At 51.4% G+C, this 24,269-nt stretch overlaps 1 protein-coding gene across 4 annotated transcripts in view; it reads right to left on the reverse strand.

Annotated features, from left to right (window-relative positions):
- Positions 1-1,908: 1,908 nt before the first annotated feature.
- Positions 1,909-24,269, reverse strand: part of TSPAN14 (tetraspanin 14) — a 63,327-nt gene continuing 40,966 nt past the window's right edge. For 2 of the 4 annotated variants that reach the window (XM_025396857.1, XM_025396858.1), the window contains exons 3-9: positions 16,127-16,177; positions 13,568-13,714; positions 11,793-11,963; positions 8,792-8,917; positions 7,472-7,516; positions 5,244-5,363; positions 1,909-3,667 (exon numbers count right to left, since the gene is read on the reverse strand). In XM_025396857.1, coding sequence (XP_025252642.1) covers positions 3,596-3,667; positions 5,244-5,363; positions 7,472-7,516; positions 8,792-8,917; positions 11,793-11,963; positions 13,568-13,714; positions 16,127-16,177 — 732 coding nt within the window. In that variant the 3' untranslated portion in view covers positions 1,909-3,595. The remainder of the gene's footprint in view (positions 3,668-5,243; positions 5,364-7,471; positions 7,517-8,791; positions 8,918-11,792; positions 11,964-13,567; positions 13,715-16,126; positions 16,178-24,269) is intronic. The other 2 variants (XM_025396859.1, XM_025396860.1) reach the window with 2 other exon arrangements.

A 24,269-nucleotide genomic window follows, 5' to 3' on the forward strand; every position in this document is an offset into this window, starting at 1 on the left:
CTCTAAAGGTGTATGGTTCCCCAGATTTCTGGAGGGCATCCAGATGAATGAGAACAGGGCTGCAGGTAGTCACCTGCAGCATTCTCCTGGGCACGATGACAGACACAGGGAAGTGTCTCTACCAAGATCCATCATGGGGGACAGGTTCCCATAGTCCCGGACACACAACCTAAAAACTGTGGTTCTGTGGACAAACACCCGTATGACCCTAGAGCTGGAAAGGCCCACCCATGAAGGTCATTCAGCACTCCACCCCCCACCCCCAACCAGCACAGCTGAAAGCTCTGGATCAGTGGGTGACAGGCTGATGCATCTGACATTTGGGCAGAGACCTTCCCATGACAGCAGGATGCCTCAGGTGCCGGGGCCACTGCTGCCTCCCTCCGTTCTCTGCAGTCTATGTTCCTCTGAGACTGCTGGCTGAGAAGCCATGAGGTGGGTTCCCTGATGAGACTGAGATGCTCTCTGCTCTGCTGGGAGCCTTCCAACACTGCAGCCACCTACACTCACATGCGTGCCCGTCACCTCCCCAGTGGCCTCTGCATGGAATCTCCCAGAGAAATTCCATGTTCCAGGAAGGTTCTGCATCCTTTAATTTTCATTGTTATTCATGAGGAAACCCAGTGCCAGGCTTCTTGTGGACCATGCAGATGGTTTTTCAGCCCAGCCCACAGCCCTGCCCTGAGGGAAGTGGGATTCCCTGGAGGCCGGTGAGGACAGCTGCAGCAGAGTCCTGAGCAGACGGATGGGAGCGGCCAGAGAACTGGCGAGCCCAGGCCTCTGAAACAGAGAAGCAGAGGACGTTCAGGAGGTGCAATGTCTGGTGCTAGAGGCCGAAGGCCAGGGTTGACCACTGGGATAAGCAGCTTTCAGCTACGTGGGGCATGATGGGTGGTGGAAAGGAAGGGGTACAGACAGCCCAGATAAGAAGCTGCCCGGGAAAGAAAGGAGGGAGCCATAGGGCCTAGGCAAGTTTTTAGGATGAGGAAAGGAAGGCCAGCGACAGGAAGAAGGGACAGGAAAAGTAACGTGACAAGATCCTGAGGGGGTGGGCCAGGGTTGGGGAGGGGGTACAGGAAGGACCCTAAAGCTTTAAAGTGAGCATGTGCATGGTGGGGTGAGACCAGCCACAGCTGGCCTCCAACCAGGGAAGACAGGGATTCAGGACAGGCCAGTGCTGAGTGGGGAGTGCACAGGAGGCCTGCCCTGTGCCTCTGTGCAGAGAGCCGATGCTGGGTGGAGACGGCCAGTGCCCGGCTCTCATCCTTGCTTTCTTTCCATTCCTCATCCAACTATTCAGAGTCACATGATATGGCTGAGAATGGCCAGAAGGGTCTATAGTTGAAAGACAAACCCAACTCTGCAAGTCACACTGAGACTTCATCCTGAACTAGGTCTACAGGAATAGATGGGTCAGGCCTACAAGAGCCTTCCAGGAGCTCTGGCAGGGAGGGTCTGCGGCCACCCACTCCCCCAGGGAAGGCTGGATCAGAGGCATCTAGTGAGGCGGGCACCGCCACCAACCCCCTTCAGAGAGGCCGGCACACCCAGGACACACAGCTCGTGCAGCGGCAGTGCCCAGGCTTCAATCCCGTGTCCCCACTTCGACTCAGTGGCCCCAAGCTCTTTTGCCTGGATCAATAAATAGTATCGCCCAGGGGTGGAAATAACCTAAAACAATGTTTCCTCTAGACTGAAAGTGCTGCCATACAGAATCTTAAAAATAAAAAAAAAAAAATGCACTCAATGAAATGTAAGTCAGATTGTGCTGATGATGGGCTGCCTCTACCATCCACCCTTCTGTAAGGTCTACATACCCTAGCCCTTGGCTCCTCTGGCAGCTGCGTTTACCACTGAGATGCTTAGCAACATCTTGATAGTGACCCCAAACAAAAACGACCAAAACAACAGCATTAATATAAAGATATATTCCATAAAAGAGTTTGGCAGTCAAAGAGAAGCATCACACTTCCAAAAAACACAAGCATTCTTCTCCTAGTCTACAGAGAATTGTAAAAAACAAACAAACAAAAAAACCAGGAAAAAAAAAGATAATATCATCATCAACAAACAGCCACCAGTATACACCACACTAGAATGTACACTCCTGCAAGTTACTGAAGGTTGCACTCGATCCCTGAACGATGAGAAGTGGTCCGAGCTATGGCAAAGCGTTAGAAAGTAGCCCAGCTAGACAAATGCCCCAGCTATCCCCAGGGGAATTATTCAGTACTTAAGAAGACTTCATTTCCAAGAGCAGGCCCCAGAAAAGCCCTGACAGGAAGGGTGGACCAGTGACCACCGATATCCGGTCACCAGAAACAAAACGCCCGGACCTTCTGAGCAGCTGCAGCCTGGGGTTGTGGCTCGGCATGGGGCGTGGTTGCAGAAGAACGGCTGTCTCAGAGAGAAGCAAATGGCAGGCCAGCCAGCCCTGGGTACGCGGCCTCAAGAGGAGCCCTGGCCAACTGTTTCAGGCTAGCCATCTTGGGCTGGGGCTCCCTGGGCTTGCAGTGGGGAGGGTCAGGATTCAAGTTCTGGGTGACAATTTCAGTAGCACCAAGACCAGAAGACAGTGAGGCCACGCTGGGGAGTGGGGGAGTGCTTGTATGTGGGATACATGGAGGGAGGCTGCAGTATGTGGAGGGGAAGGAGAGGCTGTTGTGGGCTGGTTCTTAAGACACTCGAGGGGACTCAAAAGGGTCGGCTCCAGCCGTGGACACTATGTAAGGCTGCTCAGAGGAGAATGCTGGAGGAGAGGAAGAGGAAGTGAAATGGTGTGAGAACATTCTTACCCCTATAAATAAACTATTTACACACTTTAAGAAAAGGAGAGCCGGCTCTCAGTGAAGAACCATGCCCACCACCCCACCGGTGCCATCAGGGCTTAATGCTGTCAAGACCAGAGGCAGTTCTGGCACCGGGAGAACAGCTGGTGGACACAGGGGGGCAGTGGACAAGGCACTCCCGTGGCACCAGTCCACGCACTGGCTCAGGCTTATTTCACTTGAACATGGCTGAGGATCCTGCAAACAACCCCTGACGTGTGCATGCCCCCGCAGACTGCGCTGGCACTCAGAGGCCCAGCAAGGCCACGTCCGCCTCCCCAGTTACAGACAGGCCCCCGTGCTGCTTGGCTTGATGGAGAGAGATGCCTTGTCCACACCTGTGGGTCCCTCTACCCATGGCCCACCCACAGATGGGGCTGACCCAAAGCAGATGTCTGGATGCCAGTGGAGAGGGGACCAGGGTGTCCTGCAGGCGTGCTTGAGCTGCAGGGGGACTGAGTCAATCCCTCCTGGCAGCCACAGGAGCCCTCTCTGTCTTTCAGAGTCACCACTCCCACATAAAGACACATTCTCTGTCTCTGGATAGACTCCAGAGGGATACAGTCACAAGTCTGGGCAGGTAACAAGGGGGTCCCTTGGTCTTCAGCACCAGCAAGCAGAAACAGAGAGGTCACGTCACGCTGAGGCTGAAGATGGCGCGCTGGCTCTGGGGGTGTTGGCTCCTCTCCCTCTGGACTTAGGGCTGACGGCAGAGAAAGGCTCTAGTTTCCCGGCGTGGCTCAGCTCGGCTCCCTCAAGTCTGCTCCTCAGAAGTGATGGCCAGCCTTCACCGCCTCGATGTCCGAGATCAGGGTCCTTGCCAGGAAAATGCCAAATATCTGAAACCAACACCAGCAGAGTCAGTGACCATTGCTGGGGCCCAAAGGCAGACGGCAGGGAGCGGAAGGTGAGGTTGGGAGCTCCCACTGCACGCCTCTCCTCACCGCCCCCGCTGCAACTGAGGATGCAGAGATAGCACCGTGGAGCCAGTGGCACAGCACAGCTACTCCTTCCGCAAAAAGGGGTTCTGGGGTCTAGTCTGTTACATCCCCAGAGCCTAGAAGAGGCAAACCACAGGCAGCACAAGCAAAACAGACACTCTGCCCTGCCTCCAACATGATTAAGTGCATCACAAGCCATGGGGCAGGACACGCCTGTCCCTGGGTTAAACCAAAAATAACAGGGTCACCCTGACTGTTTCTGATTCCCAAAATAATAAATCTTGAGTGTTTCCCGTAAACGTTGATTCCACAAAAAGACCAAGGCCACCCCCAATTTCGGCTGTGCTAATGTCTGAAGGTTCATCCCAACCTTGGTGAGCGGGAAATCGTGAGAAAAGACTGATGTTCTTCTAATGTGAACAGACGAGCATGAACTTGGTGACCTCTGGAAATGGCTTTTTTTCCCTTTAAATTCTTGTGTGGTTCTAATTTGACTAGTCAGTCCTTCTGAAGTCTGATTCTTCCCTTTCCCATTTTACAAATAACTTTTTTCTTTCATTTTCCAGTTGCTTCCTCCTATTTCTTAGTCTTCCTTGAAGGAGGAAGGAATGTGTGGGTGGCTGGTGGCCCTGGGTCCACCTCAGTCACCCTCTTCCAGGAAAGAACAGAATCAAACACTTTATAAATGGTGTTATTTTCCACACAAGAACTGCATCAGTGGACCCAGAAGCTGCAGCTTCCTGGAAGCCCTGAACAGCACTGGAAAGACTCCTGGTTTCTCTGATCACTGAATTCTTGACTTTCTCTGCCACTTCGTCTCCTGGCAGTCACCAACCAGCCCAGTCACTCCAAGCCTCACTGCCCGCTGAGCCACCAACATCCTCCCACATGTGAAACCTGGTTCAAATGAACAAGCACAGCCTGGGAGGGGAAAGGATGCCACAAATGGCAGCGGGCCTCAGAGGATGTCTCATGGACAGGGAAGATACCTGACAATCCCAGCCCAGGGACCAGAGACAGGAGGAGAGGTCCCAGGGCGAGTGCACACACCTGAGCCTCAGGCCACCCTCAGGCCCCAGGTGACCAAAAGTTTAGCCTCCCTATCTGCAGCACTTGATGGCCCACACCGAGCACACTCCTGACCCACCTCCAGACAGGCAGTGACCCTTCTGCAGCCCACCAGGCCCTCTGGAGAGGGCTGCCAATAGGACCTGTGCAGGGCCACAAGCCCCTCCCAGCCTGCCCCCGCCCAGAGGGCGCCCCTATAGGTAGCATTTATGGAAGCCACCATTCTCCTCCCCAACACGTTTACACACATACACCCTCTCAGCCTTGGACATCCAGTTGAATCCCTTTTTTAATTCTGCAAATTCCTTAATACCATACCCAAGCTGGACCCATGCACTCTATGTTAAGGGCCCAACCTCAAATGAAAAAAGGCCACCTGCCAATCCTACAGGCTCCCGGGACGCACCTGCAGCAGCGAGATGGCGATGAAGACGCCAGCCACAATGTAAATGTTCCGCGGGAGCCAGCTTTCCAGTGCCTGGATGCAGCCTTTCGTGAAGATGGACTCGTCCCACTTGCTCTTCAGCTGCAGGAAAACACCACAGGGGCCTGAGCCTTTGGCACGCACAATGTCCCCACCCTGATTCCCTAGCAAACTCCACCAAGGAGCAGTGCAAAGCAGGGTGGGAACGAGGGATCCAGGAGGCAGGCAAGGACTCTCCAGGAGATGCTCGTCGGCTCCTCCCAGCCTCTGCCCCTCGCTGGGCACCGTGCCATCGCACCACCTGTCTGACCAAAGGCTCCCTGGCTGTTTCCCTTCAGGTCTCCAGAGATTTAAAGACCAACTTTCTCAAGATTCCCTTCCCCAGTGTCCACATCTGGAGAAAGAGAAAGGACTTGAAGGCTTGGAGGAGGATGTGCCTTCAAAGGGAGAGAAACCTGGAAAAGGGGATCCAGAGTCTCCTGAGAAGAAGGGTGCTTCTCAGAGCGGGCATCCCACCGGTAAGCTCGGCCAGGCAACAGTCACCAGCCAACCGGCTCCCTCCAGTGCTGACCCCGGTGGGGTATCAGTAACCATCCCAGCACACACCCCAGCCCTGCCCACCCCACCCAGGGCAATCGGCCCCAGCCCCCTCACACCTATCAGCCTCCTCCATGGCAACACGATGGAGCATTAGTCCCTAACTTTAGAGGTGTTAGGGGCTAAACTGTGTCCTCAAAATCCATACACTGAAGTCCTAACCCCCAGGACCTCAGAACGTGATTGTATTTGGAGACGGGCTCTTTACAGAGGTAATTATGCTACAATGAGGCCATCAGGGTGCCCCCTAATCCAATATGAAGAGCATCATGCCAAGAAGAGGAGATCAGGACACAGACATGCAAGAGGGGAGCCCACATGAGGACACAGGGAGAGGACAGCCACCTGCAGCCAAGAGAGAGCCCTGGAACAGACCCTTCCATCACAGCTCTCTAAAGGCACCCACCTTGCCAGCACCTTGATTTTGGACGTCTAGCCTCCAAACTGTGAGAAAATAAATGTCTGCCGTAGCTTAAATTTCTGTTTGTGTTATGTTGTGACAGCAGCCTTTGCAAATTAATGTAAGTGGCAAAACAACTCATAATTAGGGAAGCTGATGTTGATACAGGTTCTTATCTTAGTCCATTCAGGCAACTATAATAAAATACTATAGATTATGTGGCTTATAAACAACATAAATTTATTTCTCACAGTCCTGGGGGCTGGAAAGTTCAAGATCAGGGCACTGGCAAATTTGGTGTTGGATGAGGGCCCACTTTCTGGTTCATGGATGGCACCCTCTCACTGTGTCTTCACACAGTGGAGTGACAAATAAGCTCTCTGGGCCTCTTTCATAAGGGCACTCATCCCACTCATAAGGACTCTGCCCTCATGACCCAATCCCCTCCCTAAGACCCCACCTCTTAATACCATCACATTGGGGCTTAAGTTCTAACATGTGAATTTTGGGGAAACACAAACATTCAGTTTACAGAAGTTTCTCCCTGTAAAATGCAGATCCCTAAAGAAAGACAGTTGCCCAAGCTGTAGGGACACATCCCTCGTATGCACAACTAACAGGAGGGGTCTCTGCAGATTCCTCGAGACTTCTCCCTTTTAGAACAGCAGTCATTCATATCACCAAAAACCACTAGAACAAGGACTGGAGTGGGGTAGGGTCTTGCTTCTCTTTGCATCCAAGAGCACACTCCCTACAGCCTAAAGGAAGTCCTGGAGGACAGAGCCTCACCCCTGCCCCATGCCTGCCTCCCTCTTTGTCACCACTGCCTCCACACAGAGGCCAGACCAAGGCACATACACTCCTGCAGCTGTCCTCTTAACGAGAGACATCTTCTGGGATGCCAAGGAGCCTCCTAAAAATGCAGTCTTTGTCCCTCAAAACTTCCATCCCACCTCTTTAAATGCAGCAACTCCTAGTTGTTGGGACTGCAGCTCACAAGGCTTGGAATCACCATTACTGCTCCCAGGGGTCCTGCCGCCAGCTCAGGAAGCGGTGTGTGTGACCCTGTGCCCATGCTCAGCTTAGGTGGCATCAGGAGCTTCACTGCCCCGAGTTTCCCCACTTCAGTTTGCACTTGTGCTAAATCAGGATGTTGAACCATAGGGAATGAAACCTAAAGAACTCTTCAATTTGTATACACTGGAGCTCTCACCTGAATCCTGACATCATATCCACACTGTGTGTTCACAACTTTTTGCTGCAAGAAAAGTAGAAAAATTAGCTGCTTTTGGTGTCTCAAGAACCTAATGGTAAGAGACTCTAGAAAAGACATGACCAAACACTAGCAAACATTTGTGCAAATTCCATTACAGCTCATATCCTTCAATCACGACACCAACTAATCCTTCAGGCCAGGACAGAGTGGCAAACTTTCTCTAAAGGGCTAGACAGTGAATATTTCAGACACATACTCAATTCTGCTTTTGTTGCATGAGAGCCGGCACTGACAATCTGTAAACGAACAGGAATGGCTGTATTTCAAGAAAACTTCATGGACACTGAAATTTGAATTTCATATAATTTTCATGTGCCCCAAAATATTATTCTTCTTTTGGTTTATTTCCAACCATTTAAAAACATCTGAAAGCATTCTTAGCTCACAGGTCATGGAAAAATAACAGGCCAGATTTGGCCTGGGGGCCACAGTTTGCTAGGAGGTAAGACCTATACTTGGAGGTAAGAACTATACGTGCTAAAAGCAACACTTACGAGACTGGTACATTTCACAGTCGCAGTGGAGACCTTAGAAGAGCTGTGCAGTTTCAGCAAATCGGAGCCTCTCCTGGGCTGCAGAACTTGCCCATATAATAGTGGTGATGCTCTGCCTTCTCAAAGCCCATAACCCAGGACCAGGCTTTACATAACTGCACTGAGAGCTGGCAACATGCCCAGTTCTACTCAGGCTCAGCTCAGGCAAAATTCACAGCTCCTTCACGGGTCACCCCAAGAACATAGCTTCTGGAACCCAAGGACGTTGGCCTTGGATTGGGAATGCAAATAGGTATAGAAAGGACAGGACAGGCGCAGTGGCCCACACCTGTAATCCCAGCACTTTGGGAGGCTAAGATGGGCGGATCGCCTTGAGCCCAGGAGTTCAAGACCAGCCTGGGCAACATGGTGAAACCCCATCTCTACAAAAAATACAAAAATTAGCCAGGAGTGGTGCTCAAGCCTGTGATCCCATCTACTTGGGAGGTTGAGGCCAGAGAACTGCGTGAGCCCGGGGAAATAATACTGTTTTCTCCTGCCTCACCCAGAACACCAAGGCCAGGGTGGGTCATGCAAGCAGTGTTCCTAGAATGTACACACATCGGATTTCAGAGCTGGGCAGCCTTGAGGAGGGCGTGGAGAGAACACACCCGCTCCTCAGACCTCCATGAGAGAAAAGTACCCCAGAGCACTGGAGGAGTCAGGAAAGCTGCTGGGCTTCAGGAAGGGCAGGCTCCCTGTGTCCCAGCACAAGCCAACTCACCGCAGGATCTGGCACGCAGCAGGAGAAGGGGACCCCGCACTTCTCTCGGCTGTAGCTGGCACCGCTGCAATTGAAGTAGACGTTGAGATCCCAGTCTTCAGGGCCATATGCGCCACAGCACTGGTTCTGCAACCACAAAAGCCAGAACTGTTAGGGGCTCCAAGACAGGGCCATGGCTGCCCAGCATAGGGCAACGTTCGTGGTGATGCCAGGCTAAGTCTGCCGGCATCTACCATGCAGAGAAACCAGGGCCCGCCCCGCTACCCCCCATGTGCAGAGATGCTAAGCTGGCAACATAGGCAGCCCTTTAAGAAGAAAACAGCTGGGCTGTAGCCCAGGCCTGTAACTTCAGCGACTCGGGAGGTTGAGATGGGAGGATGGTTTGAGCCCAGGAGCTGGAAATAAATCTGGGCAACACAGCAAGACTGCACCAAAGAAAGAAAGAAAGAAGGAAAGAAAGAAGGAAAGAAAGAAGGAAGGAAAGAAGGAAGGAAAGAAGGAAGGAAAGAAGGAAGGAAAGAAAGAAGGAAAGAAAGAAGGAAAGAAAGAAGGAAAGAAAGAAAGAAAGAAAGAAAGAAAGAAAGAAAGAAAGAAAGAAAGAAAGAAAGAAAGAAAGAAAGAAAGAAAGAAAGAAAAGAGAAAGAAAGAAAGGAAAGAGAGAGAGAAAGAGAGGAAATGAGAGAAAAAAGGGGAGAGAAAGAGAAAGAAAGAAAAGAAAGAAAGAAAAGAGAAAAGAAAAAAGAAAGGAGGGAGGGAGGAGAAAAAAGGAGAGAGAGAGAGAGAGAGAGAGAGAACATGCTCTTTTGATGTGTTAAAGAAAATAATAAAAACAAATAAAAAGGAAATGGCGGTGAAGGTATCTCCCGGCCACGGTGCCTCCTCTGTCCAACCCACATCGCTGGCTCAGTGGAGCCCTCTGGCCCCACTGCCGGGCACAGCATACCCAGCCCAGGCCCTCCTTAGCAGGGAGCTTGCCCTTCTTCCCAGCCTCTTCAAAGGAGACTCCTCCTTCCAGTCTCCTCAGAGGATAGGAGAGTGGCCTCTCTCCTTTGAGGCCCCGTCGGCACCTTGGTGTGGTCCTTTACTTGCCACAAGAGAACACTTCCTAGTGTGCAGTGTTCTCCTCCCTGAGAAACTTGCAAGCGAATTCCCCTTTTCACCCCTTTACAAAAAACAGCTGCTAAGTGTCTGCTCCTCAGAAAAGAGGTCCAATGAGGGTGAAAGGTAACACAATCAAAGCTCCGCCCCACACCTGGGGCCTCTGCCCTCCCCTTCCTATCATCTGGTGTGGCTACAAAGAAAATCCCTATTTGACTACAAAATTTGTAAAAACCAAACACTGAAAGCATCATTGTGAAGTTGACAGTGTCTCTTCCCCTAAAAAACTTTTTTGCATTTGCCCTTACAGCTGACATGGTTATGGCAATAATCACAACAAATGACAACAGCGATTTCTGGTTGTTTTGTTTTGCTTACTTCTCAGGTAAAATCGTCTCCCCCACACCTCTACTGTTCCACTTGCTTTAGTGATTACCCGAAATTTCACCCCAAGGAAGCTCTGTAATTTACTGAATCCCTCTCCTGGGAAGTTTTTTTAAATTATTATTATTTATTTTTTTGAGACAGAGTCTCGCTCTGTCGCCCAGGCTAGAGTGCAGTGGCGTGATCTCAGCTCACTACCAGCTCCGCCTCCTGGGTTCACGCCATTCTCCTGCCTCAGCCTCCCGAGTAGCTGGGACTACAGGCGCCCACCACCACGCCCAGCTAATTTTTTGTATTTTTAGTAGAGACGGGGTTTCACCAGGATGGTCTCGATCTCCTGACCACGTGATCCACCCGCCTCAGCCTCCCAAAGTGCTGGGATTACAGGCATGAGCCACCACGCCCGGCCAGAAGTTTTACTTTTAAAAGAAAAAGAAGTCAATGGAGAAAACTATGTTTTTAAGGCAATGCAGGGATGAACCACAACCTAGCATGCTGACACCAGCAAGCCAAGGGTATGTGAAAATGTAAAAAGGATGGTGGCACTAAACAGAAAAGAAAGGAGAGGTATCAAAACATGGCTGGGATTTGGTGACTTTCACAGACTAATACACATTAGTAATAACAATACAGATAGGGTCTTTGGTACCATAAATGAGTTTTGCTGGATCCCATAATACATGAAATAAAGGTGAACAAGTTTTGGTTAATAATGAGAGTGAATCATAGATTTTTAATGGTTTCTGATTTATTTTCTTCTCAAAAGCAAAGTGTTCCATATGAAAAGTTCTTAAGGAAGCTGGGCTTTCTGTCAGCACACAGATCAAACAAGAGCCTTGCATTGCGCAGGCTGACATGGCCAAGGAGTGGGTTCCTCCCCAGGTGGCTGGGACAGCTGTGTTCCAAGCCTCCAGGTGCAGCCACACATGAGAGGGATAAGAGGGATGGGGACCAGATGGAGTAAAGGCCACAGCCTGGGACTACTTAGACAAACCCCTGGGCACATATTCCAGGGAGGTCACATTCTGCTAGATCTGACAAAGCTTCCTCCAGGCAGCGCTGGCTTCTTAAAAAGGAAGGGGAAAAGGTCCCAGGGAGGAAGGGGATAGGAATAGCCTCAGACGGTGAGTCACGAGCTGTGGGGAAGAAGCTATGCCTTACGGTATGCAGCGCCTAAGGAGGATTGCAGCTGGTGTGGCTATTGGGCAGGATTGGAAAGATCTGGGGCCGAAAGAGGAGGGCCAGGCACATGGGGGTGGGTGTTCTCAGGTGCAGCTGGATTTGCCTGTCCAATCCCAACGGGAAAGGGCTGGCCCACCGGGCAACCACAAGTCGGCAAAGTGGAACAGACCAGAGGCGGGGTGGCCTGTTCCACGGCCTCCCTGCCATCTGCCAAGCTGCAGGCAGAAAACCCACAGAGGAGAGAAGGCCTGGTGCCCTGCTAGCCTCAGCTCCGGGCAGCACAGCAGGCCACAAGGGGGCGCATGCTCTATCGGGGGCCCAATGGGGAGGTGCTTACAGCTTTCTGAAGGGAGTCGATGAGGTTCTGCAGGTCGATATCGTCCCGGTAGGACTTGATGTTGCTCTCGAAGAACTCCCGGAATCGGTCCCTCACCCAGTCCTGGAACAGGAAGGCCAGCACCGCCACAGCCAGCTCCAGGAAGAAGATGAGCACGATGGTGCCACAGAACTGCAGGGGAAGGGGACGAGAGCAGGAGTGACCACCCCACCAGCCTGCACTCCCACACACATAACCCCACCTGACCCAGAACCACCATCCTCGGCAGAACGTGGGCTCTGCACCTGAGAGTCCCACACCGGGGTCCCGAGAATCCCACACTTGGTTAGCTGGGTGACTCTGGGCAACTTCTCTTCATCTGTAAAAAGGGGTTATTTATCCCTACCCATGTCACTGCATTGCTGATAACGGTCACATGAGTGAAAAAGTGTGAGAAAACTCCAAGCCAATGTGTCAGCCATTTGCTATGAAGCAGCCCTCCTCCCTGGACAAGGAGGAAACCCTATCACATGAACGAATGGCTGCCCTACCCCAGCAGTTCCACCTGGACCCTCCAGGGCAGCATCCTGGGGTATCGGCTCCTTTAGGACAGACACTGTGCCCAAGACACAATCTGACGACTCCCCCTACACACACAAACCCATTGAGTGCCTACATATCTGTCACCTCACTTTAGGGATGAGAAAACTATGGCTATGTCACTAGGTACATAGCTTGCCTGAGGTCACATAGTTCATGCAGGACATGTGAGTTCCCTGCAGGGCTCTTTACAATTCTGGAAGTGCCAAAGTTATCTGTACCAACTCTGCATGAAAGTATATGATCGTCAGCTGCATAAAGACCCCTCCAGAAGCTCTCAGCTGCCCCAGGCCACAAGGAGTGGTGGCATTCTGCAAGGGGCCAGTGCAGCCACAGGTCCATATCCCATCAGGGCAGACTCCCAGCCTACAGTCTGTGCTCTCACAGACATTATCACTGGCCATACAAGACACTAAGCAGCTTGCCACAACCAGCAAATGTGGAGTAATCTTTCAAAGTAAGAAAAAGGAAACACACACGCACATGAGGCCTGCCAAAACGTAATCTCTGTTCACATAAAAGCAAGATGCTAAACATAGTTGTTGTTTTTTTTTTTTTCCAGAGAAAAAATTAGGAAAAAAGCCCATAGCTTTGCTTTTAAAATTATGTCCAGGAAAGAGAGAGCTTGATCTAATCAAGTCAACAAACAATACAGTGCAAAATATGATAATGTGTTTTCCCCACCAGGTATTATTTAACTGAATATATCTAAAAATGAATTTGCATCTAAATATAAAACTAAACTCTTAGTAATCTGCAGTTCTGCCAGGAAATTTGGGATTCTGCCTTGTACATCCAATAGACTCACACATCCTTGGAGAAGGGAAATGATTTAAGGTTACTTGCAATATCTTTTGATCTTAGCCAGGAAGGGCAAAGGACAGTAGCAGACAAACAATTCTTTTAGAACTTCTGAAAGAAGATAAAAGGCAAAGGAGCAGGGAGTAGAGCTGGCCTACAGGCAGCTGGCTCCTCCCACCAAGGGCTAAAAACCAGAGGGTACCTAATTCTCCTGTCGAGAGGAACCAGCTTCTCTAGACAGTAGGGTGCAAAGGGCTGCCTCCTGCCCCCAGGCAGGGGCCTGGGGGAGGCTCATAAGAGCTGCCACCTGCTCTGACCAGGTAACATATAATCCTGCCCAACAGAGCCTGCACCCCATTCCATCCTATCCCACTCTTGTCTCTGTGACCACTCACAAAATTGAGCAGGCAGATATTCTCCCGCAGAGCCCCCACACAGCCGGCGAACCCCAGGGTGAACATCACCACGCCCACCATCAGGACCAGCACCACGGGGTCGATTCCATGCATCCGGGTCACTTTGGTGAGGTCGGACAGCACACCCTGAAAGAGACAGAGAAAGCAGGGCAGTATCGGCCCAGAAGGGGAGTCAAGGATGCCACCCTGGGGGGTGCAGGTGGTACTGAAAACAGGGACTTGTCTCCCCAGGCTCAGTCCTCTTGTTAACAGCCAGGCCAGAGTCCGGCCCCATCCATGCCCTTAGGGGCCCCTCTGACCAGCAGATCCTTGCCCACCTCAGGTCCCAGAAAGTGTTCCTGGCCTCCACCTACGCTGTGAGTTCCTCCTAGGCAGCCACCAGGCTTCTTTTGCAGCCTGTGGGGTGCCTATTCCAGGCCTGGAGGGAAACGGGGCTCTGTGGCCTGTGGTCAAACTGGTCACCCTGGTGGCTAACCTTGTTAGTCCCCCAATTTGGCACCTAATTAATAAGGAACACTACTCTTCTGAGATGAAAACAGCCTCACTATGAACACTCTTGTGGAAAACACGCCCAAGGGCAGGCCAAAGCAGTGCTATCCATAGAAATTTCTACACCAATGGAGGTGCTTTAGACTATACCCCCACTCTCTGGCCATAGGTGTCGTGGAGCACTTGAAATGTGGCTAATGAGACAGAAGGACTGAATTTTAATTTATATTCAATTTCAATTTAAATATAAACACAGACAGTCACATAATGGGCAGAGCAGTTCCGTAGGGTTTGTAAAATGCCAAGAGGAAAGCCGAGCCCTGGAGATTGAGTCATGTAGCATGTTTGCAATTCTGTTTCTTAGATGATGGTTGAACTAAGGGACTGGAAAGACCACAGCCCCCCTTCCAGTCACTGATCTCTGTTACAGTTTAACTGCCTCTTTCATTGTTCTTTACTAAACTCAGATCAGATATCACCTAAGACCCAGGGACAATTACATCTTCAGTGTGGAATGTTAAACATACCTTTCCTGAAAGAAAAAGACCGCCTCAACTAATCAGAACATTGTGACTAAGCATCAAGACATACATAGGTGTCTGGGCATGGTGGCTCATGTCTGTAATCTCAGCACTCTGGGAGGCCGAGGGCAGATCACTTGAGGCCAGGAGTTCAACACCTGCCTGGCCAACATGGCAAAACCCGATCTCTACTAAAAGATACAAAATTGAGCCAGGCATGGTGGCACATGCCTGTAATCTCAGCTCTTCGGGACGGTGAGGCATAAGAATCTCTTGAACCTGGGAGGCGGAGGTTGCAGTCAGCCAAGATTCAGTCACTGTGCTCCCGTCTGGGCAACAGAGCCTCTGTCTGGCTTTGTCTACATAAATGAGCCCAAGCTCCTACACTTCGAACAGGAAGGCTGACTTCCATTCTTTGGAATTTGTGCTTCCTGGGCAGCCCTGTCCTTAACATGTGTGCTTGAATAAACTCTCTCTAAACTAGGTTCTGGCCTTTTTAATTATTTTAAATCGACAGATTTGCTCCACACTCAGGGCCACACTCGGTTAGGCGGCTGCAGTCCCAGGGGCAGCCACACGGTGGTGCTGTGAGGCACAGATTGAACCTGCTTCTGGGTCACAGGGGCACAAGGACATCGCACCCCAGCTCTTGCCCTTTCGGGGTTCACAGGCCACTTTGAAGGTGCCCAAACCGGAAGGTGGGCCTTATCCTGTTCGTAAGACCATGGCAGGAAAGCCTGCAGACCTAGGTTCTTCTGCCTCCTCCTGCTGGAAGCAAAGGGAAGTTCCACTGAAGGAAGAAGGCCTGGGCCCAAGATGCTAGAGGAAGCTTTATCCTGGCTCTTTCCGGCCAGGCCTGCTCCACCTTACTGCTTCCCTCCCTTCCCCCCTTCCCTCCCTGGCCCTTTTCAGCCCTCACCGCCTCCACAGCACCCCTGCTACAGGGCAATAAGCAGCAGCACAGCCCCACCCTGCCCATATCCAGTCTCATCCCCTTCCTGGAGCTGCAACTGCCCCATGTCCTTCCAGACGGTAGAAACCAGGTCTCCACTCCTCCCCTCTCCTCCTGAGGCTGGGCAAGGAGGCCCAGAGGTGCTTACCTCTGCCCCACAGGGCACCCTGGGGGCACGTCACCCAGCCCCGCTCCCTGCTCTTTCTCATCCTGGAGGATAAGGGCTTCAACAATAAGCATGCCTGTGTTCAAGGACCTGCTCGCTTGCTCCCAGAGGCACAGACAGGGTCAGGAAGCTGGGTTGCCCCAAGCCTGCTCTGCGGACAAGAGCTGAGCTCTCCACATCCACAGGGCTCAAAACCCAACCAGCCCAGCCCAGCCCATGCCTCCAGCAGCCAACACTATCATGTGGGCAGAGTAGGCAAGAGTTGTGTCTGTAAAGATTAACAACTACACACCTTGACACTACACAAGAAATGTTTGTTGTCAGGGAACAGATTGGAGGAGGGAAAATGAAGTCCAACGAATCTGGTTTTGGCTGCCTGAAGCTCAGTGTCCTGTGATAGTTACACCTACCTTTTCGCTCCATGCCCACAGCCCGACTCCAAGGAAGACAACTCCAGCCAACTAAGTGGGGCAGAGGAAAGAGAGAGAGAGAAGGAAGTTAGGATGGAAACCAACACTATGAACATGCTTCATAGAGCAAAGTCCACACTGCCAGGCAGGGCATGCTCCTAGCTCACATCTCACATAGCCCCTCAGGCCCTGCAGATGACAGATAACCTGAACCTACCTTCCTGAATGTCTGGACAAACTCCTTCAACCTCAGATGACCCTATGCCCCAGGGAGGGAAGAGAAAAAGATCTCACAGCAGGCTCCACCCTGGAGAGACTATGGGTCACAGATATCAGGCTGTGCCGTTTCTTCCCCTTTTTGCAACCCTGAACTCATTTCAGTGCACTATCTGGTGTATACGAAGACATCACCCCTTGGGAGGGCTGGCCCAGGTCCCTTCAGAGGTTCCCAACACACGATGAGGCTGCATAGGACTGGGCACCACTACACGGTAAGGATGGGGGGAAACAGAGCCCAGGATCTCTGCCACACACCCCAGCTCTCTAGCCCTGGAGATAAGACTCCAGGCACAGATAAGCAGCTATCCAGAGGCCCAGGCCAGGGCTGATCCTCCCCCTCACTGTATCTACACTGAGCAGGGGGTGCACCTGTGCTCAGGAAAGGCTGGGTTTTTAGCTAGAGAAAATAGGCCTGCTCTAAGCAGTAAGCTCACCCCAGAGGAGAAGCACCCCCAAGCCCAACTTCCCACCTGCAGGACCCTATACCCCATGTGCACCACAACAAAAAGGGGCCCTCCCAAATACATGACACAGGCTCCTGAACCAGGGAGGGCTTTTCCACATAGAACAAAACACAACGTGGGCTCTGCTAATAAAGCTGCCTCCTATTTTTCTGTGACTACTTTACACCACACTGGCATTTCACTGCCATTTATCACCATCTCACGATAAATAACAGGACCACGCTTCTCTATGACTACCAGTGATCTCAAGCCTTGAGCCACTTCTGCCTATTTTACTCAGTAACTAGCCCCAGGGGCTAGAATGGAAAGAAAGGGCTCAAGGAAAACCCCAGGAAGTCTTACCCAACCCTGAAAGTAATCTGTGATCCAACCTCTTCTGGATCACAGATCACTTTCAGAAAATGCACAAATGCCCAGTATTTTGTATGAAATTTTAGAGGATTCACAGCTTCCCACTGCTGGCTCCCACAGTGGTCTGTGAACACTAAGCGAAGAACCCCCACCAAGAACTAATGCCTCCATTTTACAAAAGCAGAGGCACTGAGGCCCAGGGAGGGCCAAAACCAAAGTGCCAGGCAGTGGGGAGAAGGGCTGAATCACAAGTCTCAGTTCATTCATTCACTCCTCACTCATTCATTCAACAAATATTCACGGAGTACATCCCGAGTGCCAGATGCTATCTCAAGTACTAGATACAGCACCAAGCCAAGGGGGGCAGAACTCCCTGGGCTCATCTCTAGCCCTTTCTACCACACCACACCCATTTCCTGCTTCTCAGTCCTCCCCCTGAACTGACTAGCTGGGAAGGGTTTTCCTGATGGAATGCATGACTGCTTCGTTTCCCTCCCCAGGTGTCTTACACTGGCATGCCGAGCGAGCCTGCAGGCGACTGGTCACCACCTGCCGAAACCTGTAAGCTCCATCCCCACCCATCTTATTCAAGGCCCCCAGTGACCTGCCTCCCTCTTGCCAAAGCTGGAGGCCAAGACTTTTCCTTGTGGTATCTGACCTCAATGGTCACAGCTGGTCATTCTCTCCTCCTCCAAGCACTCCACTGACACACTCTGCTTCAGGGACCCTGAGCATATGCCAACTGCCTTCCTCCCTGCTACTCCTCCTCCTCCTTCAGACCCCTCTAGACACTGGTGGGCGTCACTCACAGTCCTAGCTCCTTCACCCTGCCCTGAGCCCTCTCGATGATCTCATAATTCACAAGGTTTAAATACCATCTAAACACTGCTGACCGACATACCCAGATGTCCAGTCCTGGCCATGCCCCCGGTCAAATACTCTAATGTCTACTTTACTTGTCCTCCTAAGACAGCTAATGATATTTCACTCTTATTCTGCCCCACTACGCAGCCTTGGTCCCCCGACCCCAACCCAACTCATGCAACTCTTCTCCGTCTCATTCAGTGGTACCACCGTCCACCCAGCAAGTGTAGAGAGAAAACCCAGACCCTAGGCTTGGTGCCTTCTTCCTCTTTTGCCCCACACTCAACCCAGAGGACCCTCTGTTGGTTCTGCCTCCAAATACACGGTGCATTCAACCAGCTTTTCTCCAGTCTCTGCTCCCACCTGCCCCGGCTCAACCCATTCGGGTCTGGATCCCACAGGGGGCTCCTCACTGGTCCAAGCAACGAGACTGGTCCTTCAAAAATACAGAGCTGGGAACTCCCCTCCTCGAAACTCTGCAGTGACTTCCCACGCAGACCTAGAAGAAAATGCACGTTCTCTCCCATGGTCCCCAAGGGCCTCTGCAGCCAGGCTTTGCGCACACCTCCCAAGACATCTCCTTCCCACCTGCAACCCACTCCCCGGGCCACCCTGACATTCCTTCTGTTTCTTGAAGTCATCAAGATCACCCCTGCCTCAGAGCCAGGACACTCTTCCCTCAGCCTGGAATGCTCTTCCTCCATATCCATTCCTGACTCCTCCCTCACTGCGTTCAAGGCCTCCTTTTACCACCCTTCGTGGAACTGCTCCCCATCTCCCACGTGTGACCTCCTCTGTTGATTTTCTTTGTGGCACTGATCCCAGACCACAGGGCCTGTCTCTCTATTGTGTCTCCCCAGCTAAGCCCTTCTAAGGCCAGAGATGTTATCTGTTTTGTTCAGAGTTGCAGCCCAACAACGAGGAGGGCTTGGCCCACAGTAGGCACAGAGCAGGCATGAGTGACTCCCCAGGACCCAAGACCACGACAGTGCTTGCCTGGGTCCTTCTAGTTACCCCCAGGTGCGCTTCTGGGTGTGATTCGATCCAAAAGCATTTTCAGCAAATGTGGGCCAAGAAAAACTCAGCCTGGCCCAGTTCCATGGGCCAAGCTCTATATAGGGGCATTCGCCTACAGTCAGAGTAGAACAAGCCCAGAGGCCGATGCCCCATCCAGCATTCCCAACAGACATTCCAGCCCCTGCCTAACCACTTTCCAAGACAGTCCACTCATCCCCTGGTGCCACATGGGACAGGTGAGAAAAGTCTGTCTTAAAGACACTCAACAAAACCACTGCTGGAGCTGCCCTCTCTCCTCCCCACTGCACTTCACAGCTCACCCCTTCTCTCACCTTGACTACTAAGTCTGACTTCTAAGTGTATCGTTTCCCACATTAATACCAGCCTCAGGCTGAGAACAGTGGCTCACAGTAATTTGGGAGGCTGAGGCAGGAGGATTGCTTGAGCCCAGGAGTTCAAGACCAGCCTGGGCAACATGGCAAGACCCCATCTCTTAAAACAGACAAACAAAAAGGTTTTTTTTGTTGTTGGTTTTTTTTTGAGACAGAGTCTAGCTCTGTGCCCCAGGCTGGAGTGCAGTGGCACAATCTCGGCTCACTGCAAGCTCCGCCTCCCGGGTTCACGCCATTCTCCTGCCTCAGCCTCCTGAGTAGCTGGGACTACAGGCGTCCGCCACCACGCCCGGCTAATTTTTTGTATTTTTAATAGAGACGGGGTTTCACCGTGGTCTCGATCTCCTGACCTTGTGATCCGCCCGCCTCGGCCTCCCAAAGTGCTGGGATTACAGGCGTACAAACAAAAAGATTTTAAAAAACTAGTTGGGTGTGGTGTCACATGCCTGTATTCCCAGTTACCAGGGAGACCAAGGTGGGAGGACTGCTTGAACTTGGGAGGTCAAGGCTGCAGTAAGCTGAGATTGCACCACTGCACCCCAGCCTGGGTGGTGACAGAGTAAGACCAGGTCTCCCAAAAAAAAAAAAAAAAAAAAAAAAAGCCTCAGTTCCATCTATATTAATAGGTTTCTGTGAATTCATGCTGAGGTGCTGTATTAATTGCTCTCCCAGGTGACTAAATAGATACAACAGGAAAAGGTGACTGGTTTCACAAAAGGAATTTTGTTCTGTACAAGTTCTCAAAAAAGACCCACGACCTCAAGAGCTGTTCATATCCCCACCCTCAGGGGCACAGTGCCCATGCAAAGGTAGGCCCACTCCTGCTCACCTCTGTTCCAATCACCCCTTCCCCAAACGCAGGGCCACTTACCGCTCTGCATATGGCCCACAGACCATACCCTCCTTCGCTTGCTGATCTTCTCAAGGCCCCCAGGGAAAGCCCTGGTTGACTCTGTTTGCTGGGGAAGCCAGCTCCCTACCAGTGCGTGCAGTTCTCTTTCTCTCAGCTCTAAGAATAAGGGCTTGGCCAGGTGTGGTGGCTCACACCCGTAATCCCAGCACTTTGGGAGGCTGAGGTGGGCGGATCACCTGAGGTCAGGAGTTTGTGACCGGCCTCACCAACATGGAGAAACCCTATCTCTACTAAAAATACAAAATTAGTTGAGCGTGGTGATGCATGCCTGTAATCCCAGCTACTCAGGAGGCTGAGGCAAGAGAATCACTTGAATCCAGGAGGTGGAGGTTGCGGTGAGCCAAGATGGCGCCATTGCACTCCAGCCTGGGCAACAAGAGCAAAACTCCGTCTCAAAAAAAAAAAAAAAGAAAAAAAAAGAATAAGGCCTCGTGTTGTTTTTTATTCTGTCTTAAAGGAAGAACTAAAGTTAACTCACACCGGAAAGACAGGAACTTGGGGATCACATGTCAGATCATGGGTTCAACAAACAGTGACCCAGGGCAGGAACTCTGAGTACGAACAAATCTGGTTTCAGAGACCAGGAGATTGAGGGAGGACCAGACAGGGGAAGTGACCTGCCTGAGAGCTCACATAACAGTCCCATGAATGAACCGGGTCACTGGCCCGCTTCACCCCACGGTACCCTTCCCTGGAACTCTGCAGCAGATGGTCTGTGGGGCCAGGCTGGGTGAGCCCTGACTGCTGTGAGCCCTGGCTGCCAATCTTCTGGGAGTGAGGGTTCAGCTGAGTACCCTCCAGCCTCAAGTGACCTTCTTTGTCTCCCTCCTATGGCCTAATTGAATTACCTACTGAAGAACGGGGCCCAGCTCTGGCCCAGCTTGAGGGGAGACCAGCCTTCTGTCTGCTGCACCAGCGAGCTCCTAGACTGCTATGGTCACTGCGAATAGCTGCCCTTTCCTGGGAGCTGTGCACTGCATTAAACACTTAATGGACCTAAGGCTATCCCTCCACATCCCATAACACTGGCTCAATTACCCGCATTTTTCAGACAGGAAAGCTCAAATGTAGAGCAATTTGGTCCTTTGCCCAAGGTCACATGGCTAGCTGGTGGCAGACTTAAGAACCAAACCTGGATGCCTCTGACCCTGGCAACACATTATCTTACCACCCACAGAGCAGCTGCCTTCCACGCAGGGGCACTCACATAAGGGCCCGGGGATGTAGGAATTCCACAGGGGGGCTTTGGGGTTGTGCAGCTCTAAAGCCAAATGATCCACACTGTCAGGTGGTGAGACCACTTGTGTCCCAACCAGGGCAGGTGGATAAGGCAGCAGGGCCTCTTTGTGGGTCACCGCAAAGATTAAATATTGACCTTTCACCTTAGGAAAATGCCCCTGCGAAAGGCAGGAGGTCCTCTTGGGGCACTCTGGGCTGGTCCAGCCAGAGTCCAGACACAAGAAATCCACTTACCACATGAGCAAGCACGTGGTACTTTACCCAAGCGCAATCAAGTCACAAAGGAAGTGACACCCGGCCAGGCCCTGCTGAACTGGAGGAGAAAGATGCAGCTCCAAGCGGGTCAAAGGCAGCCTCTCACCCATGATTTAATGGCCTTGGCTCCTTGCAAGATTTAAGCATGTATAAAAGTACTTGGCAACTCCAGCAGGCCCCAGAGGCCTTTCTTCAGCAAGATCAAGGCGAACTACCAGCAGCAGGCGATGCTCTCAGGCTCTACCCTGCTGGCCTCCGGGTCTTGCACAATCCATGCGCTGACTCAGGCTGACATTCACAGAGCCTCTTCCCCTGAACAAAGCCGGCCCTGGGTCCAGTCTCTGCTTTGCAGCTGCCTAGTGACAGGGCCTCATGCGAGTCCGATACCTTTTCTGAGCCTATGTTCTCTACAAAACAGGAATGATCTTTCCTAGGTCACAGGAAGGTTGGAAAGATTAAAAGAAGATCCTACGTGACATACTTACTCCAGGCACAGAGCCAGTCTCAAGGTGGCCATGCCCTCCTGCAGGGCAGGCAGAGCAGAGACGCGGGGGACGTTCGAGGATATGCCACAAGCATCTGCTGTCCTGAAGACACTGCGTCTCCTTCTCGTGATGCTGGTGTTCCGTACCCCACCCCCAATTACTTCCAGCACCAGCCTCCGTCCTAAGACAAAGTTCTCCTTTCCAGAGGCACCTGTTTAACTGGGCTTCTGGAGACAACAGTGAAGCAGAGCTTAGGGAAACAGGGCCTTCTGCAGGCTTTTCGAGTGAGGTAGGAAAGGATGATGGAAAGAAAACGCCAGGGAGTGGAGGAAGCCAGGACTGAGTCTCAGCTTTGTTCCTAACTTACAGAGTCAGGGCCTCGAGGAAGCCATCCCTCTCCTGGGTCTCAGTCTGCCAATCAGCAAAATAAGCAGCAGGAGACCGATGACCTCCAAGGACCCATGCACATGCACCTCCCACTGGCTAAGCTTTGCCATTACAAATTACACCAGATGGAAACCCCAGGGTCCTGGCACTCTCCAGAATAGGAAATCCCGAATCCAGGCCTGAGGCATTCAGGAAACAACAGCGATACTTGTGGCCACTTGAAATGCTGATGATTCAATAGAACTTGAGGCAAAAAACGACCAGGAGGGTGCAGATCCCAGACCCAGCCTGGCCCTGAGAGCCCAGTGGGCCAAGGGAGGAGTTGCAGTTAACCATCCTGTGTTGAAAGTCTGAACCAAGCCACTTGTCAGTGGGAGTTTGGAAGGTCTGGGAGCCAGAAGGAATGCTAGGACTCGGCTTCCTTATGACACAGGGAAACAGAGCCCAGAGCAGGAGGTACCTTGCACGGGGTCACACAGCTATCACACCCCAGCTTTTCCTCCTGCCAGAAGGGTGGTTCTGAGAAAAGGCAACAACATGTGCCCTTCCAGCAGAGCCAGAGAACCCATGCGAGGGCCCCATTGTGGGGAAGGACTGCGCAGAGGGCTCCAGGGGCAGCTTCCACAGCTGTCTGTGTTGCCAGATAACAGGGAGTTGACCCCCACTGAGCCCCGCCCAGGAACCTGTGTCAAGGCCCTTGAAAGGAAGGAAGGCGGAGGGAACAGAGTCATTCAAGGGAGGTGACAGGCAGTACCCCCAGGAGAGAAGAAACCCCCATCCTAACTTTGGCACAGTTCACAGTGATTAACAGTGGGTAGAAAACCAAGATACTAAAGCAGTGGTCAGCATTTTTGTAAAGGGCCAAATAGTAAATATTTTCAGCTTTGTGTGCTGGATGATCCCCGTAGCAATTACTCAACTCTGCTGTTATAATGGGAAAGCAGCCATAGATAATACGTAAATGAATGGGTGTGGCTGTGTTCCAATAAAATTGTATGTGTAAAAACAGGCGGAAGGCCAGGTTTGGCCTGCAAGCCATAGTCTGCAAAGCTCAGCTCTAAACTATCACACTAAAACCATCTGGACCTGGAGAGGAAAGACGGGATTTCCTCCTGCTCAGCCACACAAAGCCTGGGATACCCTATACTCAGGTCTCCAACACTGGTATGTTTTTATACCACTGTAACAGGTCTTAATAGCCTAAAACTGTAAACAACACAAACAATATATCCCCACAATAGAATATTACACAACAAGAATAAATGATCTACAACTATGTACAACTGCATGAATGAATCTCACATATGATATTAAATGAAAGATATCAGACACAAAAAACTTCATACTGTTAGGGAAGAATACTTAGTGGAAAAACTATAACTAACATCCAATCAAAAGTTACTAGATAGGGAAGAAAAGGAAACAAGTGAGCTACAAGAGAAAAAATTCAGTAAATAGAAGACACAAGTATGACAGAGAAGATGAAATTGCAACAAC

This window comes from Theropithecus gelada, chromosome 9, assembly GCF_003255815.1.
Source record: "Theropithecus gelada isolate Dixy chromosome 9, Tgel_1.0, whole genome shotgun sequence".
NCBI classification, from domain to species: domain Eukaryota; kingdom Metazoa; phylum Chordata; class Mammalia; order Primates; family Cercopithecidae; genus Theropithecus; species Theropithecus gelada.